Source organism: Solea solea, chromosome 6, assembly GCF_958295425.1.
Source record: "Solea solea chromosome 6, fSolSol10.1, whole genome shotgun sequence".
Lineage (NCBI taxonomy): Eukaryota > Metazoa > Chordata > Actinopteri > Pleuronectiformes > Soleidae > Solea > Solea solea.
In genome coordinates this window covers 22,001,810-22,020,684 of record NC_081139.1, presented here as the reverse complement: position 1 = coordinate 22,020,684, position 18,875 = coordinate 22,001,810, and the positions used below count along the sequence as shown (strand labels likewise).

Sequence of the window (18,875 nt, the reverse complement as noted above, 5' to 3'; positions counted from 1 at the left end):
CATAATATAACTATAATGCAATTTATAGTGTTTCAATAATAGTCAAGAACAGGTGACTCTGAGGTGGTGGGAGGGGGGCTAATCAGATTTAGCTAAGGGCCCCATAAAGGCTTGGGCCGGCCCTACTCTCAGTGTGGATCTACCAAACACTGATCATGGTTTTTGCTTTTACTTCAAAACCTATATGACAGAAAGTTGATGGAAAATTAGTCTTACTTAAGACTTACTAAGGATTGTATTTTGTACTCGTAAATTAAGGTAGGAAATTGCCCACTATAGGGGAACAACAACATCTCTATAAGGTACAAACCACAAGGGTATAAATCTGTACCTTAGAGGGTACCACCCCAGTGACGAGCTGTATACTGTACACAGAAGCTGGGGCTGAATTTACTTCAACAAGCTTCTGTAGAAGAACTCGTCAGTGTTTCTCCTGCTGTAGGTTACTTAAGGAGAAAAGTATAATTGCTGGGTAGAATCTGTGGTAAAAGTACCTGTCAGTTCAGTTATGAACAGGTTGGAAATACACTGACTGTCAGTGAAATCTTCTTTCCTCAGAGGTCACAGCATGTTGCAACAAGAGTCATATGTATGTGAATGGTAGGCATTGTTTGAAATGTCTCCCAGTCTCAAGATGCTGTTTTGTCTTTTTTGTGTGTATTTATTTAGTATAGTAAAACTTTCAAATGTCTACTGGAAAGAAGAGAACAGCATCTTTACTTTACTTTTATTTTTCTTTACCAGTAGAGGAATATGCAAAACTTAGTTTGGACCTTGTCAACAACGACCTCAGTTAATCACTAGAAAGAGCACAAGAAACTATGATTTGTTCAATTTTCCACGTACTAAATCAACAGTTTATTTCACTCCCCGGCACAATGGCCAAAACACTTGTCTGTTGCCAAATCTTCCAGGAAATGAATTTTCATGAGGTTCCAGTAAATTGTCAAATTATTCCAAGTAACCATGGAATCTGCAAGGCACGCCAAAGTAATAATCTATGCCGTCTATAACGATCTGCTCAGTCAAATCAAATCTGACTGTAACCCTAATCCATACAATGATCTCCATATGCAAACACACCCTGATACTAGTGAGGAACACTGAACACATGAGATTAGTTGTTGAACTGTTAGCACTGTGGCCATAGAGTCTACAAAGTTTATAAATAAATAAGATCCTGTCTCTGGTGCACAAATCACTGCCGCCACCTCCTCCTCCTCCTCCTCCTCCTCTGTTGTGCCCAATGAAGCGCTCCTGCAGTCTCAGCACGCACAGCTGTAGCTCATTCCCCCAGAAAGTCCCAACACAGTCCACAAGGTCCTGTGTCACCAGTTGGTGCAGCAAATTCCCAGGCCTTTTCAGTGTGCGACTGTACGAATACAAAATGACTTTAGCCTGTAATTCAACTTGTCCACCCTCACATTCATATTCTACTCACTGTCCCACCATGTGGAGCTCATTACAGGGCTCATACAGACACTTGAATATGTTGCTCATGTCTGTATAGTACTATGATATAGTACTATGATTTAGTAGTTTTAATACAAACATAAACTAATCAGAATCCGAATCAGAATCAGCTTTATTGGCCAAGTATGTGAACACATACAAGGAATTTGACTCCGTTTTTTTCAAACACACGCTGTACATGAAACGTAGACATCAACATAACTTAACATACATTCAACAAGAGTGAATAAATAAGGTGTCCAGAGGTCCGGTCTATTTTTAAATATATATATAAACGATAAGGTGCAGATAGTGAATAAATAAATAAACAAATAAACTGGTCAAGTGTTCAGTAGTGTGACGGCCTGGGGGAAAAAACTGTTCTTGTGTCTTGTGTCTAACTAAGTAGATGGGGTTTCTGTTAAAATGAATTATCAGTTGTGTTGAGAAAAACAAATGTATCTCTTAAATAATTGTATATGAATATTCTGATTACATCACACAACACTTACATTTTGATATGAAACAGCAGTTGAGAAAGTCTTCCCACAAAGTCTGTTTGCTTCAGAGATTCACTGTCAGAAATAGGGTTACATTACAAGTCCATATAGGCAAATTTTTGAATGTTAAAGGTACATTAATGTCCCAAAGCAGTAAATGGTACACACATTTACCATTTCTTCAAATAAGGTACAATATTGGGAGACAATTTGTGCACACACAGCAGACACGTTGAGACATGTTCCCTCCATCCCTGGCTCTCAGGACGGCCAACCACGGACAAAGAAAAGAGGTAAATTATTGTTTGTTGTTGATCTGTGTCCAACTGAGTGCATCGCTGGGTTAATCTTATAAGGGACCTCATTGTGGGCAAAATTAACTTTGGCCCCTCACTTACCATCCAACTGCATATAAGCACTATAGCCTACCAGTTATGGGGCATGGTGCAGACTTGTGTTATTAGAGCTGTGGTTTTCAAATGGGGGTCACTGAAAAGTTTCCAGAATTAGGCATTGAATTCTTCGACGGACTAAAAAAGTGACATCAGCCTGTAACACGCAAATTAAGTTCATTCAAGGTAAAGTTGACCTTTTACCTGAAATGATGTGCATGTTACTTGTAACTTTTTATTTATTTGTGTATTTCACTGCCGGCTCCTTTGTGTTACTTCCTGATGTTGTGAACTCACCTCACCTAGATAAACTCCACAAAATGTCCAGACCCCAATCTCTGGACATTAGCTTGAGTTCTTGTCTGAAAACAGACATTTCTATAGGCCTTTTGCACAGCAGCAATTTTGTAGTAGCAGAAAAAGCCGAGGTGTTACTGATCCTGTTAACGAAGTCAGGACAGCACCCTCAAAATTAATAGTCTAATTGGAACTCAGCCATTACTAACCTATGATTTTAATATTAGACATTTAATAAAACTACTATTAAATGTATAACATTCCACTAAAAATATATTCCACATTTAAGCTTGTTTAGTGTTTTAATTACAGTTGTCAGTGATATTATTGACTTAATTTTGAATTTATTTAATAATAGATTTATTTTGCATCATAAATGTGAATTTATTGGGAATTATACACCATTCCATATACAACAAGTACTATGAGATTCTGTGAAATATCATCAAGAATATATTTATTGTGATATCATGATGGAATATTGTATATTGTATATATTTGAGCACATAGTGCCCACCCGCTATTAGACTGTTGTATTTCCCCACTGTTTGTCTCTAGACTTGGTCCTCTCAGAAAAAAAGTTCAGGTTTGAGCTAAGCTAGCTCACGTGCATGCTAGCTCATCCTCGCCGGCGGGGCCCCTCTCTCTTCTTCTCCTCGCACTCTCCTCCTCCCCCTCTGCCAACGGACAAACTGATGACGCTGGATGGAGGTTGTGAAGGGAACTGCCCGGGAGGAGGAGATGAGAGGAGGGAAAAAACTTTTCCTCCTTTGTTTTTTAAATGCAGCGAAGTGAGAGAGAGGGAGAAAGGAGAGAAGAGAAGAGAAGAAGAGAGGAGAGGAGGGAGGTGTGTGAGTTAAGTGAATGAGGTAGGAAGGGTAGGAAGGAAGGAAGGAGTATCAGTAACATTTTCCAGAGGTTCTGCTGGAGAAGTGTGGAAGAGCCGCAACAGCCTGAAAGTTGTCCGACCTGGACACGAGCTAACCTCACTCGTATCTGTGCTCACTGTTAGTTCCGCTTTGTTTTACGGGTTCTGCTGCGTGAACGAGGCAAAGACACGAACACAACTATGTCGCTGTTGTCGATTTTCAGTGGTTGCCCGTGAGGTTTTTTTTAAAGAGCGCAGGGAAAGAAAAGGTTAGGAGAGAAACCGGTTCTCCCTGGTGCCTTACTGTCGCTTATGTGTGTGTGAGAGGACTGTTTTTCCAGTTTGACAGCGCTGATATAGAAGCTACAGCACCGACAGACTCCTCAAAGGTAAGTGTTTGCACTCATTTTTACTTAAATATCTTCTCTGTGTGTGTGTGTGTGTGTGTGTGTGGCAGTCTCAATGGGGTGTGTGTGTCGGTTACTCCAGTCTGTTCATGCAGACAATATCTGCATATTCATTATTAGCAGAGATGATTGATGATAGCTGAGTGATTCAGGTCCAGATGATGACAAGTCAGAGCCAAACTCCACAGCTGGAAATAACACGTAGTGGCTCAGCCACACTGGTTCATGGCAGTGTCTCTCTCCCCTTCTCCACTTTAAAGCATTTTAAACTTGAGGGACATAGTCCATCAGCCTTTGAGGACAAAGACATAATGATCCAGGATAATAAAGGCTTTATCTGTGTGCGGCGATCCGGTCATTTAGACCAAAATCCTCCAGCTCCATGCTTCCATCAGTCCACAGACAGACTATTCACCAGGGATGAGATGATATGAGACGCAGTATTGGTCCATACTGGTCAAACTCACTGGATCAGATATTGGACAAAAAATTGGTAAAAATCAGTTATGATGTATACATTTTTAACGTTGCATAAATGCTTCTATAAATCAAGATACCACCTGTAGTCATGTGACCAGAACATGAGTGAGGGCTGCTGTCTGCCACACTGCAGGACTCTTATCAGTTGTGTGGCCTTATGCAAAGATAAAAGAAAGAAGAAAAACAGTGCAATATTTTGAGGTAACACTTAATAAAAAGCAGGAGCAACATTTGAACAGAATCAGAATAAGAATAATTATATTTTAAAAAAAGAATAAAGATTATATACAGATATAATTATGTTGGAGTAGAATATTGGCTCACAGTTATTTAGCAGTGACTGTCATGACTAACTTTGGAGCATGAATTGTTGAAGCGCCACTATTTCTGCCAATGTTGGCTGCATTCTGTGTACAGTTTTAGTATAAATGCATACACATCATTTGAACTCAACAAACTCTCATACCAGCTCATTCAAAGTGAAACAGAAACATTAAAGTTGACACCTCCACCACATGCGTGTGAATTGGTAGTGCATTTGTGAAATGGCTGGCATCAGCACACCTGTGTTAGTCACTGCTTAGTTTAAAGAAATAGGTAGTTAGTCAAGGTTGTGATATCAGTATTGGATACAAAACGTGTTATTGAGCCATCCCTGCTATTGACCATATTCTGACATCATAGTGAATGTTCATGCGTTGCTAAAACAAATAGATAGACAAATCTGATTAAGATAATACTCCACATCCCCCATTAAGATCTTAATCATGTTTATTTGAAAATGCTGTTTACATGGTGTTTTCTCATTCATTCAGAATAATATCTGAATATTTCTGCCCACGTAAACATGGACTCTTTTGTTATCTGACTCCACAGGTTGTTTGGCAAATCTTTAAAGGGCGCCTTTATGCTCTCACATCCTTTTTATGCTAGCCCGACAGAAACATGCTTCAAACATTTAATGTCTCTCTCTGGCCCACGTAGCGTACAAAAAGGCCCTGGTCTTGTGGTTCTGCTGTGTGATCCAGAGTGGGGAGTGCCTCTTGGTTTTTCAGGCAGTATGATGACAGCCTACAAGTCCTGTCTTTACTGGGGAGAGTGAGCAGTCTGTAGTTACAGCACTCCAGTACACCCCCACTAGGCCCCCACCCCACAATCTACTTGACCTACTCAGCCTGCACCAGATGGTTTTGTCCCTTTGTAAAGGCAGAAAGGAAACCCTTCCCCGACTTGGGGAAGAAAAAAAAAGAGAAGACAGGAAAGAAGGTACGGAGAGCAGGGCTGATGAAAGTTACACTGCACATGTTGCTTTGTGTGGTACCTCTTAATTAGTGCCCACACAAGGGTCTAGTTTTTATTACATCTTTTTTGTAGTATATGCCTACACCATGCTGACTTCTCTTAACTCCATCAACTAAGAACACAGTGTGACACCCAAGAAAGGAAAAACACATAACTTTATTGAAGCTACACAGAGCGGCTTTCAGGAGAGCGCTCTTGGGGAGAGAGTAAGAGCAGCTGACCCACAAAGCAAAGGAGGAATTCCCATTTTATGAGGACAAGCTTTAATTTGAAGTCTGGGTAATTGCTGTGTTTGCATCTGCTTTCTTTTATAAACTCAAGCAGTGTTTTTTTCCTCTTAAGACAACAGAGTCATAGGCTAAGGTTTATTCTTTCAATTAAGGCCAATTTCACTTCTTTCTATCTAAATAGCCAAACCCATCTGAGATAAAGGGCTTTGGTTAACATTGTGTTTGTAGTATCATCTATCAAGTAAGAAAAATACACAGTTTCATTTGAGATAGTTGAAACATTATTAAACAAAATACAGCTAACCTTAAAAATCTGCATTGCACTCCAGTTTTGTTGTCAGCTGTCACACTTGCTGACAAAGAGCCACTCCATGCTTTGTTTCATTACGGTCCTACTTTTATTCTGAAGAATAGAATAGAAATCTTTTATTGTCATTGTAAGAATATAAAAGACATACATACAAAAGAATACAAAATTAGAAATGTAAGGTCCTACCTTTATTCTGAAGAATAGAATAGAAATCCTTTATTGCCATTGTAAGAATATAAAAGACATACATATACAAAAGAATACAAAATTAGAAATGTGAAAAGCATTGTACAGCGCATAATCACAGTAAATATAAGCATCATTCCTGTTGTTAGTCGTTGTCACACATGTCATATAGACATGATTCAAGATGGAAGCCAAAGATGCAAATGTGAGCCCACAATGACACTGTTGTGTAATGGTCATTTAGATGAGTTTATGGCAGAACTCTAATCTTCAGGGTTGTGGTGTTAGCACTGTAGCACCGTCCTGCCATATGCTCAGACTTTCAAATATCTGTCCAGTGTCCAAAAAGACTAATGTCTATACTGATGAGTGATGAGCTCACCATAATGAATAAGAGCAGTGCTAAGAAATAAAGAAAGAGTTGTACTGTTGAATGTGGAGTAGACTCATTGCTGTGGTTAATCTCATAAGAAGACTACTATGCTGTGAAAAATAGATATTTGTCTGCCTAGTACAAGTTTTTGAAAGTAGCCCAGTGTAATTTAATAAATAATAATTTACGGAATTGAATTCATGACCTACATTCTTTTTACAAAAGTTAATAAGATACTGATTCTAGTGTGTATTGTTGGCTTTGTCTTAAAGGATTATTGCAGAAATATCCTCACTCTGGGAACTGACAAACAACACAAGTGTGAGCTTGTGTTGGACTCTGAGATGGAAAGCTTTTGAGACTCCTGGGTGCAAGAAAAGCCCTATTGTCATATGGAAACCACACAAAACTGATACCAGTCATTTTGAATCATTCATCCATAGACTACTTATAGGTCCTTAAACACTGGTTATAGTTATGACATGAGAGGAGTGTTGGGTTGGCTCTGAAAATGAAGGCTATACATGATATTTTAGGCCCGTGAGATCGCTGTAGGAGGTACAATTATTGCAGACTGGAATTTGACAAAAAGGGTTGCTTCTAATGATAGAGTTGCAGTGGAAGTGCTGTAGACGTACATGTGGAGGCCTGAACCATGATTTTCCTTGTGACACTGTAGAAAAAACTATCTACAACTGACACAATTCCATCAGTGTTTGTTTAATCTCCAAGACAATTCTGTAAACAAACTTTCTGATTGTTCTGCTTCTTAAATGTGAATGTTTTCTGGTTTATTTGCTCCATATAACAAAGATATAATTAAAACGGAATAATTTTGACATTTTCAAGGTTTAGGAAACATCGATCAACATTTTTCAACATTCACTGACATTCAATGGACCAAACAACTCCACACTAGGGACTCCATAAGTGTCCTGAGTGTGTGAACACAACACTGTGTGTGAACACAACACTGTTAAACGATTCAGTTTGTGTTCACAGAATCCTTCTGGACATTCAAGGATGTTCAGTAGAGGACCTTGTCTTCCTCAAGGACACATTTGCCATGATGGATGGGTATTTGAGGTCATTTACCAACCCACTGTTCATCAGCAGCATATATTATGACCCCATACACAGTGCCTTACTGTCATGCATTCACTAACATATGGACATCAGACTCCACCACACCACCTACTATACCCACTGGAGTGTTGTAAAACTGCCCTTCCTTCAGAGCACACACTGTACACTGTTTCCTCTGCTTCTGGATATTAACTCTAACTCATTGCAGCATTCAGTGCTAAAATTGTGGATGGATATTAGTCCTTATGGTTTTTTTTCCACCATGTTAATGACCATGTGTAGCTCTGATGTGCAGCATGCACGCGTGCACCACTGACATGTGACTCTTCTGAAGGCCCCTCATTGTGTTTCTGGCCTTTTTTTCTACGTCTCTCACTATAAGTAGCTCTCTGCAGACTTAAGTTTGAAAGGCCTCTATTGTTTAGACTAAATTCGGGCAGGCATGAGACTGAGAGATTATGGGTGAAAAGAAGTCACATACTACCAATAAATTATTGCCACTCATCAGTGGCCATTGTGAGGGTCTGGAGCCAGAGGGCAAATCATTTGGCCATGAGTGTGAGACCACTTAGAAAAAAGAGACTGGAGTTAAAGGCCTACAGCTACCAGTTGTGAGGTTGTGACTTCTTCTCAGACCAAAAAGCTCTACAGTGCAACTGAATATTTCAAATAAATGTTTAATTACATTACAAGGTGATGGCCAAAGTCTGGAAACTTCTACTGTGCTGTGTGCAGAATTAACATGGTTAAATAAAGTGGGTCAGCTTTAGAAGGCAAATATCAGAAATATCTTTGCACATAATTCACAAATGTAGCGACTGTCGTTACAAATATGTGAATCATGAGGACTAGAATTCTTTTCTTTCTCTTCAGTCTTTTTATAAAAAAAAGAAAAAAAGATTCACAGCACAAAGTGCAGTGTTTTGCAGAGTTGTCCAAATTCCTATGTCAGGTGTGAAGGGATACTTTGGATAAATGGCATCATGGAATAATAAGTCCTGCTGTTGATGTTACTGTTAACACTTGTTGGGATCTAGTCACTCAGGACACTATCAAAGGCTGATCTGTATGCATACTGTAGTGTGCATGCAAATGTATCCCATAGGCAACTGCATAAGTCAACTTTGTTTTGTTTACACAGTCCAACAGAAAAAAACTACTGATTTGCTTATGCCACATACCCATAGTATGTGGCATAAGCAAATCTGTTTTCTGTAAGGATTTCAAGCGAGGGGGAGCCAACACTCACCCCAATGCTTTAATTCTATTGCTTTATTTTTTATTTATTGGCATACACATTTAATTTTTGCAGCAGTAATTGAGTGTGGGTGGGGAAATGTGAGCCTGGAATAAAATATACATGTTTAAAAAAAATTTAAATTAAACAGTGGGAATGTGACTGGTATGGTACTTTGATGACTGGGACAGAAGACATGAGCTCAGGGATTTTGTCAGTTATTAACTTTTTGATAATGAGTGTAATGTAAGCATGTTGATTTTTCCAACATTGATAAGGAGTGTATTGTTTTGGTCTGAATATGGTAGCATGGATGTTAAAGGGCCACTTCACCCAAAAATATACAGTTTTATACCCATTTCCAGAGATAAATGTGTTACATTTATACAAGTCTCCTTCTCACATAAACAGAGGAAGTTGGGATTGAAATAAATAAATAAATACAATTGACAAAATGTCAACGTCAAAGTCACTTCCTTCAAAAAAAACACTGCTCTTTACTGTTTTTCTGTCAAGTTTTATGAGTTAAAGATCTGAAAAAAATAAAATGGTCGAATTAAACAAACACAGCAGCATCATAATGAAGTTTATTCTTCATTTGAACAAGTGAAATAAAAAATGGGTGAAACCACCCTTTAAAACCAGTGAAAATACATAAACATAAACACCATAAACACGCTGCTAAAAATTTCTCAATCACGCAAACAGAGGCTCTTGAAGACACAATGGTGAGTGTTATATGTAGATTAGCCTGTGAGCCAAAAAGATTAAAAGCTTATTTTCTTTATTTTGCAAGTCCTGCTGTTTCGTTATGGTGAACGTGCTTCTGTCAGATCCACTTGGACCTATAGAGGTACCTTTGTTTTCCCCACTGTCATATATTTTCAGATAAAAGATGTGTTTTCATCAGTTGAAAGGAAGCTTCACATTTGATGGACCAACTCTTTGGTTCCGTGTCAGAAACACAAAGGTCATTTCCTGCCTAAACCTGATGTTCCACTTCCTCATCTCGTTCCGAGCTTCCTGCTTTGGTGGGACAGGAAGCTGTCCCTATTTTGATCAGTCTTTCAGCTGTTTGGGATGTTCTGCTGAAGGTGGCATGATTTACAACTGCAACTGCAGAGCACAGGCCCGGGTGCTTCTCACATTCTTGGTGGAAATTCTCCCAGTAAAGACGTCAAACAACCAAGCATCAGATGTTCAGCTTCTCAGCTGGCCCTGACCGTCATGTCGGAGGAGCACTTGCAGAATCCCTGACTGTGGTCACACACGCCCACCCCTTGATTACACACCCGAATTAACTATGTTGGGAACTTGCCTGTTCCTCGGCAGCTGAGCTCTCAAACCTGTTCTGCTCTCAGCCCCACGCAATGTTTGTTCAGGGGGAGCAAACTCCTGGACAAGTTTGTGTTTGGAGGGCAACATAATATTCCAAGAGCTTAGCAGTTGATCCTCAGTGCGTATTAACTCTCCGTTCCCATCTAAATGCATGTTCGATAGCATTTAGCATTATAGACCCATATCCGCTCCCCTTGCATGTTTAATCTGCGTTTTTGTTTTTTTCTAGCTCTTTGATTAATGACCTTGTTACTGGTGTCTGTGAAAGGTGCTTTATATATTATTATATTATATTTTTCCAGATGACTGACATTCCTTAGATCCTTTAGATGAACATTGTTAGCATGTGCACCCTAACCAAGTGGCAACCCACTGTGATGTCACCAAGTTGTTTGTTAACAGCTGATTCAAAGCATCATGTTTTTCAGTTTGGCCATCACTACCTTGGTTTTTAGAAACCAGAAGAGACCATACTTGGAAGAAAGGGTCGAGCTGAAAAGATGCGAGTAGTAATTAGAGTGTAAGGAATGGCAGGTCACTGTGTGTGACATCTGCTGTCAATCACACCAAAGACATGTCCAAAGGCATACCCCATTTATTGTCTTTTGTACTCTAAATGACACTATAATTACCCACATGGACATTTTGATATGAAGAAGACCTTACAACTGTGATTGAGATTGGGGCAGCAACTAATAATATCAATGATATTTCTATTGCTGTCTGTCCATAAAATTAAAATAAACAACATGTATCATTTTATATTGCCCTAAATATGATCATACATTTGCTGAGGAAATGTTTTACAGATATTGTCAAGTAAATTGTAAGTCAATTTTCTCAGACTTGTTCATGTTGCCTGTGGAGTCACCCCCTGAAGGCCATTTAAGAGAATACAGGTTTTAGACACCTATGCAATGGCTTCACTTTCTGGACCAGCCTGGCTATAGACTCTTACAGCCTTGTTGATTGGCATTGAATTTGTTGCCAGGCGACTTCAGTCTGTAGAAAACTCAGCTTGGAAGCATTGGGGGGATTTTGGGTCTCAAGAGAGTTCAGTCATTAAGATAGATAGTTCTGTTTCGAGTTAGGACCCACTCCCCCCCCCCCCCCCCCGTCACTCACAAGGCCCTGAAGACAAATAGCTGGAACACATCTTAAAGCAAACAGTTGGAATCTAACAGTTTCCTTGGTGCTCTCAGCCATCTTTATGTGGCCCCCTTTTTGTCTACCGAGTTTCCTCTGAGTGCCACTAGAGGTCACAGCATAGGCCTCACAGTCTTTGTTCGGCACCATAATGGCTCTATTTTCCCACAGCAGCGCAGCCCGTCAGATATAAGAAACCATTGTGACTCACATAGGTGGTAACATGAGGATGATCTGCAGAAGAGTGTCCATGGATGTACATGAAACAACTGTTTAATAGTGAATTATTAACTATTTTGCACCAGTTGTTTTAATAATTGAATTATAACATAAAACAGAAACAAAAACATATGTGATAAAGACCACCCAGTGACAGTCTGGGTGCTGCTGGACCTTTATTATAGCCTGTTAGCATTGATGACTTATTCTCATGGTTTTACTGAATTCAATGAGCTGACCACAAAACATCCATTCAAGCTGCGTTCCACTACTGACAAGGGGAGACACACCAATGTGGAGAGTGAGATCATAGTGACGCCCAAACCAGAGGGAGACAAAAGCTCACAACAGTGAAGTTCCTATCACTGTCCATCCCTTTTTCTTGTCCTCCTGTCCTGTTGAGGGTCTTATAAAGCAAGGCAACATTGTATCACAACACATACACAAGTTACAAGTTAAGCCTGAATATGTTTTTAGATTTATAGAGCTCTCCCTCAAAAGATATGGACAGAACATGTGAACTCTGCACAGGAACCCCACCCCCACCCCCTATTTGCCTTCATACTCAAACTCCTCTTGCCCAAAAGTGTTATCCCACAGTAGAGTTTGTTTTTTCATCTTAAATTGGCTGGTGCATGGAGGATGATTATAGTCAAGATAGTGTACAGAGATTGCAGCTGCTGCTCATTTTCTTAGAAAAGTGAAAGACATGTTTTTCATCCTAGTTGTGACCAAGTTGTGATCACTGCTATAGAGCTTCTATAGAGCGTTTATGTGGTTTATATGGAGAACATGGTGTGCACATAAATATACAGTACATCCACTTCAGATTGTCTCACATACATACTAGACAAAAAAGGCTACAACTAACAAGTATTGTCATTTTCAAATAGTCTGCCAACTATTTTATTTAAGTTAACAGAGTAAATATTGAAATGGAAAAATAGCCGCTATTGTTTCCGAGAGCACTGATTTCATTTTATTATTATTCTAATACCCAACACATTAAAGAAACTAATGAATTAGACTATAACTTTAGTAGACTAAGCTAGATTTGTCCTCTCTGTAATATAAAAAATAAACACAGAAGGCTCTAGGCTGTAACTGAATACACTTCTCCTGATGTTTGTCTTCTCATTCAGCAAAGAATTAGGACATTGCAGTTGTCAGTATTTGGAAACAAAGAGAGCGAGAGAGACTGCAAGATCTTTGAGCGGCTGAAGAGGAAAAGAAAACTTTCCATTGGACCTTTCATTTTTTCCCAGTAAAGTCATTCTTACACAGGACACAAAACACACAGCCTTGTGTCTCAGAAAAAGGGTGAAACAAGTGTCACATTTCAGTGTTGGGGTGAAAATAGAGTTAATGTGGGGAAAGGTTCAGGTGAAGAAGTAGAGGTAGGCTGGAGAAAAAAAAGGTCTGGCAAGTAGCAAAGCCAAGCCCTGAGTGTTACCAACTGTTTGTCTTGAGTCGAAAACGTGAGTTAGCTGTAATCGGATCTCAGCTGTGGTGAGCTCATGCACGAGGCCTTCCAGCAGCCTCACAAAGAGCAGTCCACCCATGAGCCCTCTGTGGCTTTCTACAGGCCTGCCAGCCCAAATATCATATGTCATTTTTCAAGAGGACTTGATGGTTTTAACAGGGCAGTAATTCTGGACATATTGTGTCCACTAGTAATTATCACTGATACTGTACTCCTACAGTATGTTTCTATCTTTACACTGAGCAATAACAAACGTGGCCAGCACAAATCACATCCGAGTGACCAATTTACCTATAACACAACCATGTAATAATTAAAACGTTACACTTAAAATTACATTCATTTAATTGAGTTAAAAACGGATGCTCATGTTAGGGGACTGTGTCCTCATGACCTTGCATATCTGAGGGGGAACAGCCTGATCCTGAGCCCGGATCCTGGCACATGGATTATAGTGAATGAATGAGATGCTTGTGGGTTTGCCCAGGCATGAGTTGCATGTTGTGTTGCTGGTGTTGTGTGTTCAGTTTGTGACAGCTGCACATGCACGTCAACGAGGAGGAAGTTACAGTGGAAGTGAAAATTTCAGGCTCCACCTGTGTCACTGGAGATGGTTCAATTTTCTGTATGTATGAATGTTGTCAGTTCATAACATTTAGGAATGTTTATTGGCAGGTATTGAATATACTGAACGTTGAACATTATGGGTTCTTCTATGGCTAATGCCAATTTTTACAAATAAGGGGAGCAGATGGCCGATGATGACCCCATGTCTGGCCAATACCCCCCCCCCCCCCTTTTCATCCATCCAATGTCTACCACTTTATCCTCCACATGATGGTCAAAGGTCACTGGAGCCAATCCCAGCTGACACCATGGCCAGGTCGCCAGTCCTTCACAGGGCCAACACACAGAGACGAACAACCATTCCCTGACCATTCACTCTCGCATTCACACCTACGGGACACGGAGAGTGTTTAATTTACCTCTACATGTTTTTGGACTGTGGAAGAAAATCCATGAACAAAATCATATCATCAGCAAAATCACTTGATTTAAATCAAAAATTATTTTTATGGTCTACCCTAAGGTGCACTTGTATCTTAAAAACAAATGTATAAATCAAATATTAAATACATATCTCATCAAAAAATATATTTGTTGCGTCAACTTTTTAGCCATGCTAATTATCTACACACAGAATATACTTTCCATAATTATGTAATGTATGAAGTAAAAAACGCCGAAACTTGTTAACAAAGGCAAAAGAAAACTAAAGTAAAGAAACTTACTATTGTCTAAAAAAACGAACCAAAAAACTAATATTTTCATAGCCTTGTAATAAGCCGTTTTAGATGAGGATCTAGGGAGGCCCAAACATAAAGAGTGGCAACATCCTTTCTAGTGTTCAAAATCCTAGTCATCAAGCTGTTGTATTTTACGGTCTCACCATAAAATGTCACTAATTCTTAATCACTGTATCTTTAAGGTGAAAGTAGAATTTTTCTGACATTTGCCTAACTAAAAGTTTTTTGTCTTTTACAGTCGCCAAACCTGCTCCAATGGACTTGAGATAACGTTACAAGGAGTTCTACTCTTGTCCTAAACTTCAGCCAATCCCACAGCCTTCCACACCCAGCCAGCATGGCAGATCCAACTGGGCTGAGCCCTGAAGGGGCGGGGTCAGGCACCGCTGAGGTTGACTCCTGTAGTTTGGAGATAGAGAGGAAGTATGATGTCATCCCTGCTGTCATCTGCTCCATGTGTTGCCTGTTTGGCATCATCTACTGCTTCTTTGGTGAGGATTCCTGCTCAGACAAAGACCTTCACATTAAACAAGCTGAAACATGGGTTGACATACCACAGTCAAAACATCACTCATTTTGGTTGCATATGTGCAGTAGATCTGCTATACATCATGTTTATGTAATGGGGTGTTTACTTTTCATAATTTTCCTTCCAACTCTCAGTTTCCTCACTGTATTTCTCCTCTGTCTCCTCTTGCAGGTTACCGCTGTTTCAAGGCCGTCATGTTTCTGTCAGGTCTGATGTTCGGCTCTGTCATCATCTTTCTGCTGTGCCACAAGGAGCACGTGCTGGACACCCAGCTGAGCGTTGAGGCCAGCGCGGGCATCGGCCTGGGCATAGGCCTGCTGTGCGGTCTGGTCACCATGCTTGTGCGAAGTGTCGGCCTCTTCATGACTGGCCTGCTGTTGGGGCTCCTCCTGGCCCTTGCCGCTTTGCTGGTCACTCACCAGTTCTACGCTCCGACCACAGTCTGGGTGCCGCTCGGTGTTCTTCTGGGAACAGGCATGCTGTTCGCTGTGCTGACCCTGCAGTGGCAGAAGTTCTTCACCATGGTCTCCACAGCTGTGTTTGGTGCAGCTATCATGACAGTGTGTGCTGATTACTTTGTGGAGATGTTGGCTCTGGCCACGTATGTGTATGAATGCTTGCGCCTCACACCGGGGCCTCCTCTCTGCTGGTACAGCTGGGTCATTCTGGGTATCTGGCCCGCCCTCAGCCTCATAGGAGTGTTGGTCCAGTGTAAACTGACGGGTGACAGCTTCTCGCACACAGAAGGTAAGAATTAAGCTTTCTTTCTGATAAGTCACTGTTTGTATTTATTAAACTCCTGAGAATGAAACATGTGAACGTGCTGAAGAGACAAAGTTTAAAAAGTTCTTCATTGAGAAAAAGCTTTTAAAAAATGTTACCAGTGCTGGTTTCAAGCTGTAAGAGTATACTACACAATCCAGACATGGAGCATTTAAGTTTAATTTAATTGTAACATTTAATTTAACAATTTAAGTTAATACACATTGGAATCTGTATCTCTAATAATTAGCTGTGGGCAACTGGACTTGCTTGAGTTAAGTTTGAAGACGTTTCACCTCTCATCCAAGAGGCTTCTTCAATTCTGACCTGAAAAAGCCTCTTGGATTAAAGGTAGAACATTTTCAGACTTAACTCAAGCAAGTCCAGTTACCTGCAGCTAACTACTGAAGATGACTGAGAACCTTCACATTGTCACACATTGTCTGTAATGACTGAAGTTGGCTTTCAGAGTCATAGCTTCCAGGTCAGCAGCTAAGAGGTAACTTAAGGGAAAATTAACTTTGTCAATTTGTCATAGTGTCTCTTAAAATACATTAAGGCATTACATTGTAGTCCCAACGCATTTTCACACCAGTAACATGCACATTCAATGCAATTTCCCTTTAGTTTCCCACCTCAATGATCGAGATTTCACAATATTCACAACAGTACCTGATGTGAAGTGATCACTCACTCATCCTTTGCCTATTGAGTGAGTTTTATGGCAGTGATCCAGCTCTGCCGTTGTTTCCCGTTAGCCTGTCCTCGACTGTTACAGCATCTCAGTGCACAACAGCTATGAAAACAGCCAGTGAAGAGACAAGTTGCCTGACATATATCCTGGTATATATGTTGCCGGTTATATACTGTATGTCTGTGGATGTGGTCAGCGCCTCTTCCTGCTAAAATGGCCTCTCACTTTCCCTGTTGTGTCAGGGAACTACAGTGGCCTTTACATACCAGAAAGGATTCTCTTTGTTTGCATAGTAAGAAAGAGTCCGTACATGCTCTGGCTGGTTTGTCCATTCAGGGCTGCCGTAGAAAGATTGCAGTCTTTATAAACTAAGGCCTTTGGCTTAAGAACATATAAAAGCTCATTCTAAGACTATGAAAACCAATTTTGTGATGAAATCCTTGTACAAACAAGGTACCAAATCTCCATTGCTCATTGTTAATTGGACGGTCAGATCTTCAGAGAGGTGGACTATGGCAGAGCGGACATAAAGATCTCCTTCCATTGACGGGTGAAAGGAGATTTATCCATGCCCCAAGCCTGGATAAATGGGAGAGTTCTTCACAAAGGGAATCCTGTGAAAAATCTCCACCAAATTAAAATATGTGGATATGTGGAAAGGAAACACACACAATCATACTTATGGGTAATATTTTTAATTAACCCTTAACTCTTCAAAATGTGACACACTGGGCCCTTTAAGTAGTGTAGATCCAGATGATCGATTTTACAATTATAATTTATTTAATACCTTTGTGTTTTCTCTCTCCTCTTAGTTGTTATCAGTCGGCGACAGAAGAGAGTCCAACTGATGCGGATTCGGGAGAAGGACGCCAAAAAGCGACAGCAGGCAGGTGGGCAGGAAGGCACGTACCGCCGTAAACCCACCCCAGTGAAACGTTACGCTGGGGATCTACTGGCACCGGTCAGTGTCACCCAAAGTGGCGTGTGCTGTAGTTGCTGATTAGATTATAGTTCTTAAAATAAATAAAAAATAAAAAGGCATGCGTGTTTCTCGGTTATGTTGGAGGTGAGAACATGTGTCTTGTGCCGCTCATTTATCTCTCCCTTGTCATGTTCTCGCTCTAGAGCTACCTGCAAAGTCTGCGGGACAGACAGATGGGCACAGGCACTTCCCTTAGCAGCAGCCTGGGCACCGTCAACCACACCATGATCGACCTGGAGTACGACAGCGGCTCCACTGTGCCCCTCACAGCTACAACCCCAGTGGTCAGGGTCTGAGCCACACACTCACACATAAGAAGGGACTACTAAGTGCTAAGTGCTCTCTGGATCTTCAACCGTGCCTCGCTCATGTAGAGTAGACCCTATAAACTGCTCCACTCAGCTAATGGTTTTTATTGTCTTCAGACTGATTTGTAGCAAGGGTAGATTTTCTCCTGTTGATGTGTCAGTTCTGGGTGTCGGTGAAAGAGATTGCTGCTTTTTTTTTTGAGAAGGAAGAATCGTCAAGCTTGATTTAAAAAAAAAAAAAAAAAAAACTACAACCACTAAAACCACTGTGTTTCTCAGAGAAACATTAAAAAAAACAGACACTAACAAAGTGAGGTCCTCCGTTTTTCTATCATCATGTATTAAATACATAAACAGCAAGTACGAGCCTTAAAATTCTTGTTTGTGTTTTGGTCGTGAATGAGACAGAGCAGTTTGTTAGACATTACACATTACGTACTGTACTGGAAGAGTTAGTTATTGCCATGAAGTGTTGTCTGTTTAACTGTGTGCTCATAGGTGTTGTGATCATTGTGTACTTTTTCTAGATGAAGTGTGGTGAGACTGACAGAGTGAAGCGAAACGATAAATGAGGCAAATAAAAGTGGGATGTTTTTTCTCTGTGATTCTTATGTGTATGTGTGTGTTTTCAGGGTAGCTCCTGTCAACACAGTAGGTGAGGAAGATAGACTGTTGCTTGTTGAGTAAATGTTTTATAATTTATTTTATGTAATGGTCAAGAGTTGCAAAAAAACCTTAAAAAAAAACAGCATGTTTGTTTTTAATTTGTAGTTGTTTTTTTAAAATAATCATCCACGTTGTTGTTGTTGTTTGTTGTTTTGCAGGGACAATGCACTTGTTACCTGGGTCTGTACATAACTGTTGATATGATTTCAAAGATGAATAAATGTGTTTGATATGAAAAGCCGTTTTGTCTCGTCAGGCTCTTAGTGACACTGGCAGCGTTACACATTCAGTTCTACATTGGCAATAAAGAGGTCACGA

General features: G+C 40.2%; 1 protein-coding gene across 3 annotated transcripts; it reads left to right on the top strand.

The window, feature by feature from the left end:
* The first annotated feature begins 3,355 nt into the window (after positions 1–3,355).
* On the top strand, positions 3,356–18,127 carry LOC131461126 (transmembrane protein 198-like). Of its 3 annotated transcripts, none has more exons than XM_058632139.1 (5): positions 3,356–3,898; positions 14,852–15,104; positions 15,314–15,889; positions 17,414–17,503; positions 17,727–18,127. In XM_058632139.1, exons 2-5 carry the CDS (start codon positions 14,951–14,953, stop codon positions 17,777–17,779), a joined length of 873 nt encoding a protein of 290 aa, XP_058488122.1. In that variant the 5' UTR covers positions 3,356–3,898; positions 14,852–14,950; the 3' UTR covers positions 17,780–18,127. The 3 variants fall into 3 exon arrangements, with proteins under 3 accessions (XP_058488122.1, XP_058488123.1, XP_058488120.1); XM_058632140.1 differs by having other exon boundaries at positions 3,357–3,898; positions 17,414–17,491; positions 17,727–18,126; XM_058632137.1 differs by having other exon boundaries at positions 3,360–3,898; positions 17,414–17,562; positions 17,727–18,126.
* The last annotated feature ends 748 nt before the right edge of the window (positions 18,128–18,875 follow it).

Bases quoted from the DNA above. Each gene is read 5' to 3' on its own strand.
- LOC131461126 (XM_058632137.1), top strand. From the start codon at position 14,951: ATGGCAGATCCAACTGGGCTGAGCCCTGAAGGGGCGGGGTCAGGCACC. The intron at 15,105-15,313 runs GTGAGGATTCCT...CTCCTCTTGCAG, and splicing joins CATCATCTACTGCTTCTTTG to GTTACCGCTGTTTCAAGGCC. The intron at 15,890-17,413 runs GTAAGAATTAAG...CTCTCCTCTTAG, and splicing joins CAGCTTCTCGCACACAGAAG to TTGTTATCAGTCGGCGACAG.